Here is a 15,808-nt window from a genome sequence, read left to right on the forward strand (position 1 = left end):
TTAAGTGAACCCTAGTCACCTTTCTGGCGACACCAAGCTGCTGCTAGCACTCCCAGCTTCACCCCACAAAAACTGCTCCCAGGGAAGAATTGTGAGGCCAAAGGGGAGTCAAAGGCCAAGAAAGAGCAGCTCCAGAATTGCCTTGTCCTGAAAATACTGGCAACGCTGGGGCTGTGAAATAGGCCAAGTTCACCAGGGTCCCATTCTTCAATTCTGACTTCGCTGATTATCTTCCTTCTTTAATGGTTCTGGAAGACTTTCCAGTCACCATCTCAAGGTGATTAGAAGGGACAGAACAGGTCACTCTTCTGTAATGCTGGTTACAAAAATGTTTATATTTTGTAAACTGTAACCTGTGAGGTAGAGATGTCAAGGAGCAGAGGCCAGAGAGCTGAAGTGTGGATGCTTATATGGAGCAGGCTAAAGCTGTCCCGGGGCCACTGGTGATGCTCCCAGAGCGCCCTGATGTGAGAGAGCAAAGGGGGAATGGTCCCAATGTGGGCACACACTGGCAGCTGCCCTGCACCCAGATGAGGGAAGCACTGTCAGGATTCCCCAGACGTGACGCAGGGAGTGTCCTGTGGAAGTCCCCGTCACGGCCTTAGGAGCTCCTGCGTGAGGTGGCCTTCCTCATTGATGCTTTGCGACCCAGTGACAAGAGTGGAGGAAAGAGCTTGAATATTTCTATCCCACACTCAAATTAGAGGGAAGTACATTTCAGCTGCAACAAAACCATCTTAAGTCAACAGAACACCATTTGCTTTACACAGAGCAGGTCCCCAGGAGGACACCAGAATCCCAGGAGGTGCCGAGACCCCAGAGAAGCGCAGCCCTGCTGGACAAGAACACTGGGGGTGAGCTAGCTGAACAGGGGGCCCAGAGTGTTTGGGGTGCAGGGCAACCATGACAGTGTTCATGTTGATGAGTTAGGCTGAGGAAGGCAGCCACATTAAATGAGCTCGTCTTCACCTCAGCATGTGGCCATAAACTTCTAAGAGCAGGAGGGCCTGGCAGAGTGCTCGGTGTTTCTGAATGAACAGGCAAGGCACTTGTGAGCCAGGAGCAATTCAGGGTTTCAGAATTGAAATGGGAAATGGGATCACTCCTCTGTGCACAAGCCAAGTGTGTTAACCACTTTAAATACGTGAAGGGCTGAAATGGAGAAGGTAAGCATCTTAATTGCTGCTAATATCCTTCAGGTGAGACAGTGGGTGCAACCCAATTGAAACTTTGATAACTATGTGCTAAACTCAAACCTCAAGGAAAAAAAAGTGTTAAGTCTGGCGTCTGGCTGGCTGAAACCACCTCAGGTCAACAGAACATGGCGAAGAACCTCTTTAAAAAACAGGACTACCAGAATCCCAGGAAGCCCCGAGTAGAAGCTGTTGTGGGGCAAAGAAATGAGTGGTAGGCCCCAACACACCCCACTGGCAGCAGCTGTGTTAGCAAGACTAGACTCCAGGAAACTCAGGTGTGCCTGGCAGGAAGGGGCTACCGAGGCCTTGAAGGAGCCTTGAAATAAGAGTGAGCAACAGTGGGGCTGATGCCCAGACCACCCGCAGGTGTGGGCCACACCCAGTCAGAAGGGGGCAGCATGTACCCACTGAGTGCCCAGGGCTTACTAGTCCCAGCTAACCCCCACCAGGCATCCCATGATGATCTCTCTCTTACCGACAGGGTCACATACATCAGGTAGCAGCCAGTTCTGACGGGGCTCCCAGAAGCCCCCTATGCCAGGTTAAGGGCATGTGAAGCAGATTCCCGAGGCCACAGTATTTAGAAGCTGGGTCCTCAGACCGGCTCTTTAACTAGCATTGCAGGTCATCTGTGCACACCAACCGCGAGACACTTGAGAACTCCTTTTACAAAAGATCATCCTTGGGCCTTAAAATTGAGCCTTGCCTCCTCCCTCAGCCACCTTTTTGGTATACTCTTTCCTCTCAAGTACATGTCTTGTCAACCAGGAAAACAGCATTAAAGACTGGGAACACACGCCTCTATCACTGTCAAGTGACTTCATGCCTGTGAGCACCTACGATTATCACATTAGCAAACTTGGTGACTTCTGGTCCCACTTAAGTTACTAGTTAGCTAGTAAGCAAGGGGCAAGAGACAGAGACTGGCAGCAGTGGGTCTGACGGGAGAATGCTGCCAGGGCCAAGGTCTAATGTGCTCCAGCTTGCAGTCATGTCTCATGCCAGCACCGAGGTTGCTATGGGTCATGTGCACTGGAATGTTCTCATCCCTATGCTTTCATTTTTCTTTAATTTTTTGCAGATTTTATAATTTTCAGATGCCTACCACCATCTGCCTCGGGCCCTATCCTCTCCACTATTTCCCCATCCTCTCTGCTAATTATCACCTTTTTTGCCAAGTTCAAATTTTTATTTCTTCTATTGTTCAGCTGTTTTAGGGTATTTATACGCCACAGATGAGTGAAACCTTTTTTTTTTTTTTTTTGCCTGATTTCACTCAATATAATCTCAAGCTCCATATATTTTGTGCCAAATGCCACCACTTCATCTTTCTTCCCAGTGTGTAATATGCTGCATGCGGCCTCGCCATCCATTCATCTGATGAAGGGCAGAGAGGCTGGCTCCATGAATTGGCATCTGTGGCTTCATCCTCCCCTAGTCCCTCAAGGCCAGGTTAGGTGCCTCTAGTAGCTGCTTCCAAAGCACCCTGCACCCCTACTGTGAAGGCACCACCCACTGTTCTCAGACTGGCTTCTTACACACACACCAGGACCTTGGCACTTTCTGAGCTTTGGTTGGGCTGGCATGGAGCTGTCTTTGCACGCTGCAATATTTAGGCCCTGGCAACTGGAGTTAAGACTGAGTCACATGCTCCCATTTGTATTCACTATGGTTAGACAGTTTTATTATATTAATGACTTTAAAAAGCCACACGTTTAGGAAGACAGCACTGAATCCCACTTCAAAAAGGGAGACATTTAAATAAACCATCACAGAATGCACTTTAAAAATCCAATGAGGATTTTCTTCATTTTATAATTGTTCCACGGTGTTCTAGGTAAGGATACAAAACCGAAGCTGAACAAATAGCACATAAAGATATCCTGAGTCCTAAGCCACCCAGAAACACAGAAAAACAGAATAAGTCTCCACATACTTCCCAGTTAGGGTGACCACGGAAGCACACTAGACCCTGCTGCCTGGGCATGACTCCAGGGTTCATGCTCTAGTTTTGATCTCTTAAGTACCAAGAGGCAACAGTATGGGCAAGTCTCTGAGCTGACGAAGAACTGTTAGCTGGGCTCTGCTGTTTGTGCCTTTCATGACACCAGGAGGCTGTATTCTAACTGAACCTACAAATCTGAGCACTCAGAGGTGCCCGTGAACATCAGCACCACTAGAAAGCAACTGGTTCCTCGCCCATCGGGTTTGTTTCTGGGCAAAGAGGACCAATACAGCAGAAGAGGCTAAGAACACTTTCCAGACGACAGGCATGTTCTCATGATGACATCCTTTCTACATGGGGTGTCTGTCATCACACTGACCTTGACTCTGTGTATGCTAAAGGGACACTACACTTTAACAAAAGGAAGAGACACGAGTCCAGAGTGACTCAGGCTTAAAAGGGGGAACCGAATAAAAAGAAAAATCCCAAGTTGGTTTCAAAAGTAATTTGTTTCTAGAAAAAAGAAATGCTTGTAACATTTTAACCACTTCTTCCCCAGCTCCAGGCTGCAGTACATGTGCCTTTATATATGTAAAATATCCCCAAGCTGTCAGTCACACAGATCCACATGGTGTCTCAAGCCTCTGCCCTGCCCCTCAGGCGACGCTAGCCAGCCATTTCTCCAAGTCCTGGATGTCAGCAGAGCCGGCATCCCCTCTCCCGCCCTTGGCGCTACACTCCAGGAACTCCACCTTGAGGGGCAACTGTGAAAACTCAAATTCTTTGCCTTTCTTTCCCAGTTGAGCAGGAGCAGTGCTGGAATTGTCCAGTGTGCTGGGGGCAGCAGAACGGGTAACTCGTAAAGTGTTGCTGGAAGGTAAAAGGAACATGAGTCAGAAAGCTAAGAGTTTAATTTTTACAGAGCAACAAAAGGCCATTAGGAAACAGCGGTTTCTAAATAATTCAACGATTTGTAAATACTTTATCAGGAAACTGCTGACTATACTACTGCTGATTAAATTCTCTGCTTTTACAGACCACTGTCTTGGACAGACAGGAAGGGCAGGGTCCAACCTTACATAGCCAGGTGACGGCAGGTCAGCAATGTACCCAGGTCATACACAATCTTCCTTCAGCTCAGTGCCCTCTGCTGGTAGGGGCTCCCGCATCATGCCATTTTAAAGTGTATTTTAAAAATAACACACTAGCAGTGTTACAAAAACTTAAGTTCTTGGAAGTTAAGAGTGGGTAGATAGTCTGTTCACACCTGTTTTGATCCAACTTGTAAACAGAGCTCTGAAATCTACAAGCTCCAGTCTCTCTGCAGTCTGGGCCCGCTGACTGCTCCTCAACCTGTACCCACCAAATCTCCCTGTTTAAGCCACCTTACTGCCACCTGCTGGCCCTAACAAGGAGTGCAGAAGTAGCCCACCGCCTTTCCTAGAGGAAAACATATTGGCAATCTGCTTTTTTCTTTTTTTCCACAAGATAAAAGCATTCTGTGATGCTAAGAGGTTGCAGGAAAATCAATGAAGAGTCCACATTAAAAAAGAAAAAAAACTACGCAATACTTTGTTTAGAAAGATACACATATACTACAAATGAGAAATAGTGGTAAAATAATTGAGCTTATTGTCTTCTAAAAACCCAAGATCTTCTTTCCAAGAAAATTTTAAAATATTTAAAATGTAATTTAATATAATCATCCTATTACTTTCTGTAATTCTGCTAACTCTTTTGTCAACTTTTCACAAGTATACTTCACACTAAATTTCAGGCTAATTGCAATAATAATACACATTCAAAGATGTAAGCAGTATATTCACATTTCCTAAATGTTAAGATACACAATTAGCCAATACAACTTATTCATACTTACAGCTCTTTCTCAAGTTGCTGCTGAATTAACTTTGCTGATTTTGCCATTGTAATATCTATAAAGAAATAAACACATAAGTTAGCCAGAAAATCTTTTTCCAAGATTTCTTGCATATATGGAGAATTCCTATTAAGTCAGTATGTTTCTTTTCCCTTTTTTAAAAAAAGAGCTTTTTAATCGCTACTAACTTCACTAGCAATGTAAGCTCTGTATTTGTGCATAGAGGTTTTCCTAAAATAATGCTTATAAATCTACTAGTCATCCTAAAATTGACTTTTTCCCTCTTACAAAAACTTTCTACATTTTACAGACCTTTAAAATCAACATTCAGAAGTTTAGCTAATATGGCCTATCAGCTCTGTTATTCTAACAAAAGCCTTCACTCCAAGAGATAATACCCTCCCTTCCAATTAAAAAAAAACAAGCATATCTGTAGCTGCTACCGAGACAGTATCAAGACAACATCAAGAACACAATAAGCAAGAAACAAGTGCTGGTGTGACACAGCAGAAGCTGAATGGACATTACCCCCTGTCCTTATAACGAACAGAGAAATAAAGAGGTCAGCTATCATCTTAACACTGCAGTTTTGATTCAGCATTACCTGGTCACTACTGAGCAATGCTTGAGCTCTTTCACGAATAAACCTATCCTTCAGCGAATCTGAAAGAGACCTGCAGAAACTAACTAGCCTAATTACCTTACTAGAGGCAATGAGACCGAAGGCTAGTTTTACTGGGTATGACTAAAAAGTTTTTAATGTTTATCATAATAGAAAACAACTTCCACAAGTCCCCCTTAATGGAATGTACTGGACCGTAAACTTGTCTGAAAGTTTATGCCCCGCCACAATTTTTTATCTAATGTAACATACTGCCAATCTGATGAACTTAGTAAAATGACTTATAATTTAAAAAAGAAAAACTATCAAAGAAAAAATTATGATTATTGTGTCATTCATTAAAAAAAGCTCGGTAAAAAACTAATGAAAATGCAAGAGTATCAATAAATTATAAGATTTAAAATGCCTTAATATATAAACAATTGATATATACACAGTTTAATATGTAAACAATCCTCAATAATAACAACTGTAGATAGGCCCTCCCTGGTGGCGCAAGGGGTTGGAGCGCAGCACTGTGAAACTCTCCACAGCCAGTGCAGCACCAACTAGATCCACAGCCAGGAGCTGACCCACATTGCGCAGCAGACCTCTCCTGTCTTGCCCCTTGTTCCCCTCAGCAGTGTATTTCAGTAGATCTGCCTGTCCTGTTCCCCACTCTGTCTCTGGTGAGCCCTCTCACCCCCACACCTCTGGCGTGTACACCAGTTCTTGTATGCATTAAAAAAAAAAAAAAAACTATAGGTAACTATATTAATTCAGAGTAGTAATCCTCCCCAAATCTCAATCAGTATTATCAGAAAACATGATAGTACCTTGCTTATTGCAGGCAATTAAGAATGACGGTGTGTTCTTCAAACTCATGCTGTCAATGAGGACTTGATAGAGGAACTCAGCCACATCTTTCACCTCCCGCTGGAATGCTGCACTATCCACAACAAACACCACAGCCCTGAGTGGGTGAAAAAGAAACACTGGTACTAGAGCTTGCAACATGAAAGAAAACATGTCCTTAATTTCCTCTCACTCCCAATGAACAGCATGCAACAAATTCATAATACAAAACTGACTTACAAAGGACTGTTTATTTACTACATATCAAATAATTGGCTAAAAAAGACGACAGGAGGCCCTCCCTGGTGGCACAGAGGGTTAAAGCACAGCACTAAGAAGCTAAAGCCACTGCAACATGAGTTCGATCCCCACCTGCCCCGGAGGTGACCACATGGCGTGGCAGACCTCTCCTGACCGGCCCGCTGCTCCCCTCAGCAGTGTACTTCGTCGATCTGCCTGTTCTGCTCCCCACTCTGTCTCTGGTGAATCCTCTCAACACCCTGCACCTCTGGCCTGTATCCCAGTTCTGTATGTATAAATAAATAAATCTTAAAAAAAAAAAAATAGACGACAGGAAATGATGTCTTCTCTCAAGGACCAGGAAATCATACATATAGAACCACCTGATAACAGAAACAAAGAGGAAGGTAATGTATACAAGAGACCTGTTCAAGAAGACCTAAAGGTTTTAACAGTTGAGCTAAATTTTAACCAGACAAAACACTGGGGCATAAACTGTTTAGAAAAAAAGTATGTACAGGGCACAAAGGAGTGAACCATGTTCTCACCATGGAGAACTCAAGGTAGCTGATACCCGGGGAAGTAGGAAAATCAGAGAATCAGTAGCAAAGGAGCATGGCACACTGACCAGCTTACAAAGACTAGTGGTGCTTACATGGAAGACTGATAATCAAGCCGGGTAGTCAAACCAGAAGTACACTGACCTGATGGATAGGCCCCACATAACACTGCACAGTGCGTATCCTCACGTGCCAGAAATAAAAGGGTTATCAAAGTTAAAGCAAAGCAGCCCAGCAAATCAGCAGGCAAGAGGCCAGGACCCTACTGCCCAGATAGGGAAGGAGATAATGCAACAGACAGCCTGCCAGTGGGGAGCCTGGAACTGGACATCCTGTGCGAAGTCTAGAAGTGGAAAGTCATCTAAGGGAGGGTGGGATGGAAAGACAACCAAGAGTTAGTGAGACACCAAGCCACTTGTGCCACATACAGAGACAGGGTATGACCTATAGTTTCTCGCATGTTAGGGCCCAAACAAGAAGTTTATATAAAAATTGTGCCAGACTCAAAGAAGGAGGAAATATAAACTGATGGCTTTCAAAAGAAGGAAATATGAACCTTTGAAAAGAGCTTTTCATACCCATAAACACAGTTTAAAATAGTTTAAATTACTTAAGAGAATTAACCATAATGAAAGAATAGGATCTTATATAAGTAGGCTGACTTGAAAAAAACAGACTTGCAAAGACTAAAGAAAATATAATGAAAAAATCAAGAGCATGCACAGATGAAAAGGATATAGTGAAGTATAAAACAAATATGAGAAAAATCACATAATATGTAAGGGAAAAAGAACTGGAAGGTATGCTAGAGAAGAGACAAGGAAAGGAATGGTAAGGTAATGATGTTAAGAGTTACAAGAAAGAACAGAGGATTTGGAAATAAAACTACCTGAAAAGATAATATTGAGAATTTTCCAGTATTGAAGATGTGAATCTTTCAACTGAAATTATAACATTTCAGGCTCTCCCTGTTGGCCCAACAGGTTAAAGCACTAACGGGTTCTGAAGCTCTCCAAAGCCACTGCAGCACGAGTTCGATCCCTGACCAGGGAGCTGACCCACATGGCGTGGCAGACATCTTCTGACCCGCCCGCTGCTCCCCTCAACAGTGTACTTTGTTAATTTGCCTGTTCTGCTCCCCACTCTGTCTCTGGTGAATCCTCTTAGCACCCCTGAACCTCTGGCCTATACCCCAGTTCTGTGAGCATAAGTAATTCTTTTTAAAAAAAATGATAAAACTAAGTCACCCATTAACAGTAGAAAATCTACCTGCACAGAAGGTATAAAAGATAGATTTAATGCAGTGAAATTACAATTTGACTGATCAATGAATTTTCATCTATACCGGATGCCTATAATTAGTATTACTTCATTCAACATGAAAGTGGAAATAATTACCACACTCAGTTATTCAAAATTTTACACTCAAAGTTATTCAAAAACAAAGGCCCATGAAAAATAGTTTCAATTGAGCAAAAGATGAACATTTTGATATTTTGTTTATCAATTCTGGAAAGCTTCTAAAAGATATACTTGGGGCCCTCCCTGGTGGCGCAGCGGGTTAAAGTACAGCACCAAGAAGCTAAAGCCACTTCCGCATGAGTTCATCCCCACCTGTCCAGGAGGTGACCACATGGCGCAGCAGACCTCTCCTGACCCGCCCGCTGCTCCCCTCAGCAGTGTACTTCGTTGATCTGCCTGTTCTGCCCCCCACTCTGTCTCTGGTGAATCCTCTCACCACCACTGCACCTCTGGCCTGTATCCCAGTTCTGTATGCATAAATAAATAAATCTTTTCTAAAAAAAAGGGGGAGAGAAAAATGGATTCTAAAAGGAAAGAATAAGCAGCAACAAGCAATGGAGAACAAAGAAAAAAAAACAAAAAACCCCTGATAAGTCTAGTTAATTCTGATAATTCTAGGTAATTACTGAATGGGGGGAGGGCAAATTAGTAATTGTTGGAGGTTAAAAAGTTGAAGAGAAAAATAAAATGAAAGGACAGTGTGAAAAACATCAAAGTCAAAAAATGTTTTAAAATCGAGGGAAAAAAAATTGAAATCAATGATTGTAAGCCTTTGTCAGTTATGTCAATGTAGAGGCATCAACTGTAACAGGCATATGGCTGTGCTGGGGAATGTTCATAATCATGAGACAACACAGGTATATGGAAAACCTCCACACCTTTAGCTCAATTTTGCTGTGAACCTAAACATGCCTTAAAAAATAAAATCTATTTAAAAGAAAACACACACAATAATCTCACTTTTACAGACTACACATCATCACCATCTTATGGGTAAGGAAGCAACAACAAAAGAAAGGTCAAGTCAGCCAGGAAAATAAAGAGCAAACCAGTATCTTTATCAAACCTAAGACTCTATTGATGAACTGATACATTACTACTTTGGTACAACTAAGAGACAATACTGTCAATTAAACTATGACTGGCACTACTACCTATAAACAGCATTCCAATTTCACAGACATAAAAATGTGTCTAACATCAGTAAAATGCAATATATTGGTTTTCCCATAAAGGTTTTATCAAATTTAGACACAGAACCAAACTAAAAGCTCCTAAACTGTAGCACAAGAATTTTAGGAAAGAGCAGGCAATAACACAAGGACAGTATTAAATCAAAGTATCATTCTGTACCTTTGAGGCACCATTTTTATGTGATTTAAGAACAGAAATATGCACTGTTAAATTTTAATAACTTCTAGGATTCCACCTAATTTTAAAATTACTTTTCAGTTTTTAATAGTCCCACTGATTAAATGTGTCATCAGAGCAAATGAAAAATCTACTCACAAGGTTATGAATGTTAACAGTTGCTGAATACAATGTGAAAGGCGTTTCACATATTCTCTAAGAGTCCTCACAAAGCCATAGTGAAGGTAGGCCTACAATCCAGAAACGAGGGGCCCAAGGACCATGCTCTTTCTAGGCCACTTAGCTGCCTCCCCAATACCAGCAAACATGGAGCATGCTGATAATAAAACAGATTTCATACAAGCTCACTTTACTTCCTTCCTACTTACCTGGCTGATGCCTTAAACCGCTCTAAGAATTGAAGTCTCAAGCTCTCATGGCCAGGGAGGTCAATCAAGGTCAGGTTAGTGCCCTAGGATGGCAGAGTAACATTAATGTTCCAGCTCTGATTCGCATTTCATAACATAAACCTTTAATATCAGACTTCACGTACCAGAATAGTGCTCAATAAATTAATTAACTTAAAAATGACACTTATTAATGAATCAAACAAATGTTCATACACAGTCATCTATTTATAACAGTGAGAAAAAATATGTGTAAAATACCATTCCTTACTCTAACAAGGCTTATAGTCAAAGACCAAGACAATGTTAAATTATATATAAGTGTGAAATTACAACTTTGGTAAATATTCTGAGGATACATGAGAAACCAAGTCCTGCCTGAGGGATTCAAGAAGTATGGTCCATCTGAGACTGGGGAATTATACCAATACGAGTAAAAGCAAAAGTATGTAGACAAACATTAGTAAATATTTATAAACTTAGGAATGTGAGATTCTATACTTTATCATCAGTAGGTTACTATTATATGAACACCCAATCTGTATAACAAAGCATTCTTTGACATTTCTCTTATAGTTTAATTTTTTAAATATTTGTTTACTAGTTATGTCATTTATTTGTTTCAACTCCATCGATATTTTCTGTCACTTCCTGATCCACATGATAGTCACTGAAACATGGAGGGGTGTATCCCAAGTGAGCAAACTCACTGAGCCCCATTCACTCCAGGCCTTCAACCTGGAGATCTGCTTCAATACAGATGTAACAGCTCTCAATGATAAAGACTCTCAGGTATGTCCCTGATACATGTATCAGAAACAAGGATCATTTCTCTTATGTTCTACTTTATCCGCAGCCAGCTTTAATCAATGTTCAGCATGGTATCACACACCACACACAATCCAAAGGAATCATTACCCTCTGGAGAGAGGTTAAATCTAAAACATAAAGGGGAGGGCTCCTTGGAGCACAGGGGTTAAAGTCTCAGCACTATCAAGCTATTGCCAGCCACTGTAACATGAGTTTGATCCCCATCCAGGGAACTAACCCGCACAGTGCAACAGATCTCTCCTGTCTATTGCTCCCTTTAGTGTATTTCAGTAGATACACCTTTTCTCCTGTTTTGTTCCCCCTCTGTCTGATGAATCCTCTCACCCCCTGCCCCCAACTCACATCTGGCCTACACTGCAGTTCTTGTGTGCATAAATAAATAAAAATAAATCTTAAAAAAATACATAAAACATAAGGGGGGTTGGAGAGAGGTGGGAAAATGAAAAATGAAATATTCTACATACTCAATAGGAATATGAAGATCTTATATGTAATGTTAAGTTTTCTGACAACCAAATTATAGAAGTAAAATAAAATCAGCAACATTAATTTTATTAAGTTTTTCAAAATATTTATCCTTTTAACACAATCAAAAAATCAAGTTATTAATATTTTACATTTTATTACACATCTTTATATAAGAGCCAAGTCTATTTTATTTACAGTCTAGCACCTCTCTGTTTATACTAGTCACATTTCAGGTGCTCAACAGACATGTGACAGTGGCTACCGTATAGGGACAGGTCTAAAGCATACCCTGGAATCCTTTACTTAAAAAAAAAATCTGGTACAAGTGTCTCAAGAATTAGTGATTTCCCAAACCTGAAATTTCAAAGTCTGAATCCTTGGGAGTTTAAAAGTGATTCTATAATGTTGGATTTTCCTGAAAGATGTAGCAGATTTGCTGCAATCTGTTAAGGGGTGAGAAAGAGTGCTATTACTAAAGAAAGCAAAAATATCTCAAGGTATTTAAAAAGGATATTTATCGTTGTTTACAATGTTTAATTCTGGAGATGTTAGAAAAGGTGTGGGGGTAGAGGGACAATGGACAAGGAGAAGGGGACAAGGTTTCTAAGCTCCCCATTCCAATCCAGCCCTCTATAACCTGCTGCTCCAAGAGCCACCCAAGCTAACCTCTATTGACGCACAAATACTTAATAAGCATTATGATAGGCTTGGCAGTCACCACAAGCTATATTCTGCAGCTCTATAGATAAGGACATTGGTACATTAAAGGGCCTCCTCATAAATCCTCATTAGCACTTTTGAAAGACTCATATATACACTTGAAGAGATCCACTGCTACATTGTTCCTAAAAGCAAGTTTGTGATAGTGAAACTGAATGTCTATTAATAGGGCTCTGATTAAGTAAGAACTTAATTGTATGGCACAGCCACATAATGGGATACTATACAGCTCATAAATCAAGGAGTGTGTACAAATAAGGGAGAAAAAGTAGAAAACAAACCCCAGCTCTATCAGGCATATTATTAAAACAAAACAGTAGGTAAATCAGAAAGCTAAAAAAGAAAAAAAATAAAAGTTCTATCAATATGTCCATATATGCAGACCATGTTGGAAGGCACTCAGGAAAATGGTTAACAGCTATTACCTCTAAGAGAAGACTGGGTCCTTGGGCAGAAAAGGCAAAATTACTTTCACCAAATATGCTTTTTAAACTTTTGAATTTTTGTCCTATATATTACCTATTCAAAGCACACACACTCACAAAGGCTTAATGTTCACCCTTAAGAATTCAGAATAAAGTTAGGGAAAAAAAACCCAAAAATTAATAAAATGCAATGTAACATTAGTGTGCATGAGGTACAATGAAGCCAGAGGTGGCATGATTCATTCTGCTTTGTAGATGGTGGGGAGAATTTGCTGCACAGACCATATCCATAAGTAAGGTACAAATGGCACTTCCATTCTCAGACTAATTCATTCTAGAGTTGCTCTTTCCTGACACATCACAGTAAATTAAAACTGTCAGACTCTGCACAATCTGGGAGCCCCTTACCCTGTTATTGTTGACTTTGTATGCAGCAGAGCTGTCTGTAATGGACGTCTGAGTGTCTCTGTAAAGGCCTGTTAACAACTGCAAAATAAGACCATATGGGGGAGATCTGAATAAACATAAAGAGCAAACCTAAATCTAACACTTCTAGGTGTAAAGTCAAATAAAAGCATGTTGTTTTGTTACCTGAAAAGAACCCAACTGATTGTTTCCCCTTTACTTGTAGACACATTTAACTGAAGGCAACTTAAGTCCCCTCTTTCCACAAGAGGTTTTTCAAACTAAAATTATTGGCCAAATTTGCCAACCTTCTACAGACTTTTTTTAATCATCAAAAATGACCAGATAGTATTTTTTTAGTATGAGAAAATTTATAATCTTTATTAAAAGGAAGAATAATTATAAAACCTCTGCTATTTTTTGTAACAGAAAACAAGGTAAAAAATGCTATATAGATTTACAATATTAATGAAAAGAAACTTAAGTAGCCTATTACATCAAAGAATCACCCTTAAAAAAATTCTCTGAGATTTCAGAAGAGTTATATGCAATGAATCACACATAAATGAATTACAAATCCTACAGCTGACCCGTTTTATCCCAGGGCTCAACCTCCCCAGACTGAACTAACTACAGAGGGAATATAAATACTAGGTAATTAGTCCTATAATGCTGGCATCTGCAATGAATATGTACATTTTTTTCTTGTCATTATTCCCTAAACAACACAGTATAACAATTAGTTACCTAGTATTCAAGCTGTATTAGGTATCACAAGCAATCTAGAAATGATTCAAATTACTAAGTGGGCATAGATAATATGCTAATATTATGCCATCCCCTATCAGGGACTTTGCATGCTTGGAGTGGGGCCTGGAACAGAGGACCCACTGAGGCAGCTCTACACAGATACTTGTCTTCTACCTCTTCAGTTGTTCTGGCCTCTGAGCCATGGCATGAAAGTAGTTACAGAGAACCCTTAAAATAGGAAAAGGACTAAATTTCAATGTGTGGTAGGTGTTAAGAAAGTATATATGGTCAAGAAATTCCACTTTAAGGAGGACAAGTCTTTTTGTCCTCCACAGGAGTAAAAAATTAATTTCAATTTGTCATATTCAGCTTCTTTTTCATGCCTTCAGGTATAATGGGGGTGCCCTAAAATTTCCTATCAAGTTTAAGAGAAGTATATATCAAAGTATTTACTCTGACAAAAAGCAGTGTTTTTCCGGAGTTACAAAGGCCAACAAGTAGCACAGCTCTTTGACTGCTCCTTCTGCTCCGAATGAACTTCCAGAACACTGTTGAACAGGAAAAAAAAAAAAATCAAAATTAAGCCTAGATAGTATACTATTACCTATAATATGAACATATGGTTGAGATCGGGAAATTATAGGAGACTACCAGCAGTTATGCTCATTCATTTGGAACGTTCTTGTATTACTACGATCATTATAATATGTTGCTATTTAGGATTCCCACTGAGTGACAAACAGTCACGACCAACTACCAACGTTTTCTGTGTGTGACTCCTCCACCTCCACTGCAGACTTCTTCAAGTCCAATTTATCTCAGCAACTCTGTACCCCAAGGGCGTAAGCCCACCCCTGAATAAAGACCCTGCTAGCCATGGCACTGAGAGCAATAAAAAGGGGCACCGCGCTATGGCACAACAGGGCCGGCGGGGTACAATTACCAGCGCTCCAAGGACCAGGACTTCATTTTGAAGTTCCCAGAGGGTCCCTTTAACTGAGCTGTTCCTACTGCTTCAAGCAGGAGAACAGAGTGGTATAACCGGCCGGTCACTCTAGATACCCCCGACTAGGTTCCAACACCGCGGTCTGCACAACCCAATTCAAGTCCGGGATCCCGATTGCTCTACACCCGCCATAACCACCAATCGCCTCTTTACCCAGCGTCAGGAACACCACAAGAAGCGCCACCACGACTGACAGCAACGTCGGGTCCCTCTGCTGCAGCTCCTGTTTCAAGGAGTCTATATAGGGTTGGAAAGCGCCCCCGACACCATCGCCATTCCCCATTCGCCGGGAGTCCACGGCAGCCATGTCTGAGGCGTACTGTCTCCGGCTCCACAAAGCAACGTGGCCCTGGGTTCTGCGTAGGCGTCCCGAGCGGAGCATCATGGGAGTGGTAGTTCCTAAGCGGTATTTCCTCTTTCGGAGGCGGGTTCCCGAAAGTCCTGGTGGGAATTGTAGTTCTCTTGGGCACTATGTTCTTAACCGAACGAGTGTCCCGCCTCAAGTATTTCAAGAGTGACGCTCTCATCTTTGAGGCGATAGGTCAAATGTGGTTGACAGAACGAAGGGTGAATGAAACTAGTGGCTCAAGAAAGCTCCACTGAGAATTTCCAGTCGTTCCTTTTCGTAGGATATCCCGTGAGAAACCTGCCATTACACAGATATTTCATCTGAATATAACGTGGCATGGGATGTGACAGCGGATGTACGGGGCTCTGTGGAATACAGAAAGGGTCGCTTAGTCCATCACTGATTCAGAGCAAAGTTCCTGGAGGATAGTGACAGGAACTGAAACAGGAAGGACGAATTCGCCTTTTCAGGAGAAAGGATGCTCTGTGCAGAAAGAAATGAGCAATTTTGTGTCCCTAC

General features: G+C 41.4%; 1 protein-coding gene across 1 annotated transcript; it reads right to left on the minus strand.

Moving 5' to 3' along the window:
* Positions 1–2,864: 2,864 nt before the first annotated feature.
* Positions 2,865–15,292, minus strand: SRPRB (signal recognition particle receptor, B subunit). Its single transcript, XM_004682191.2, has 7 exons — positions 15,094–15,292; positions 14,388–14,482; positions 13,188–13,265; positions 10,318–10,400; positions 6,458–6,594; positions 5,021–5,075; positions 2,865–4,011 (listed from the first exon to the last, which is right to left on the minus strand). The coding sequence occupies exons 1-7, from the start codon at positions 15,245–15,247 to the stop codon at positions 3,798–3,800; spliced, it is 816 nt and encodes a 271-aa protein (XP_004682248.1). The 5' UTR covers positions 15,248–15,292; the 3' UTR covers positions 2,865–3,797.
* Positions 15,293–15,808: the final 516 nt, after the last annotated feature.

This window comes from Condylura cristata, unplaced genomic scaffold (genome assembly GCF_000260355.1).
Source record: "Condylura cristata isolate star-nosed mole 26May11 unplaced genomic scaffold, ConCri1.0 scaffold00014, whole genome shotgun sequence".
NCBI classification, from domain to species: domain Eukaryota; kingdom Metazoa; phylum Chordata; class Mammalia; order Eulipotyphla; family Talpidae; genus Condylura; species Condylura cristata.

Coding starts and splice junctions, on each gene's coding strand:
- SRPRB (XM_004682191.2), bottom strand. CDS start 15,247: ATGGCTGCCGTGGACTCCCGGCGAATGGGGAATGGCGATGGTGTCGGG. Junction 6,595..10,317: donor CGGTTTAAGGCATCAGCCAG/GTAAGTAGGAAG, acceptor TCACCCACTCAG/GGCTGTGGTGTTTGTTGTGG. Junction 5,076..6,457: donor AATTGCCTGCAATAAGCAAG/GTACTATCATGT, acceptor ATTTCTTTATAG/ATATTACAATGGCAAAATCA.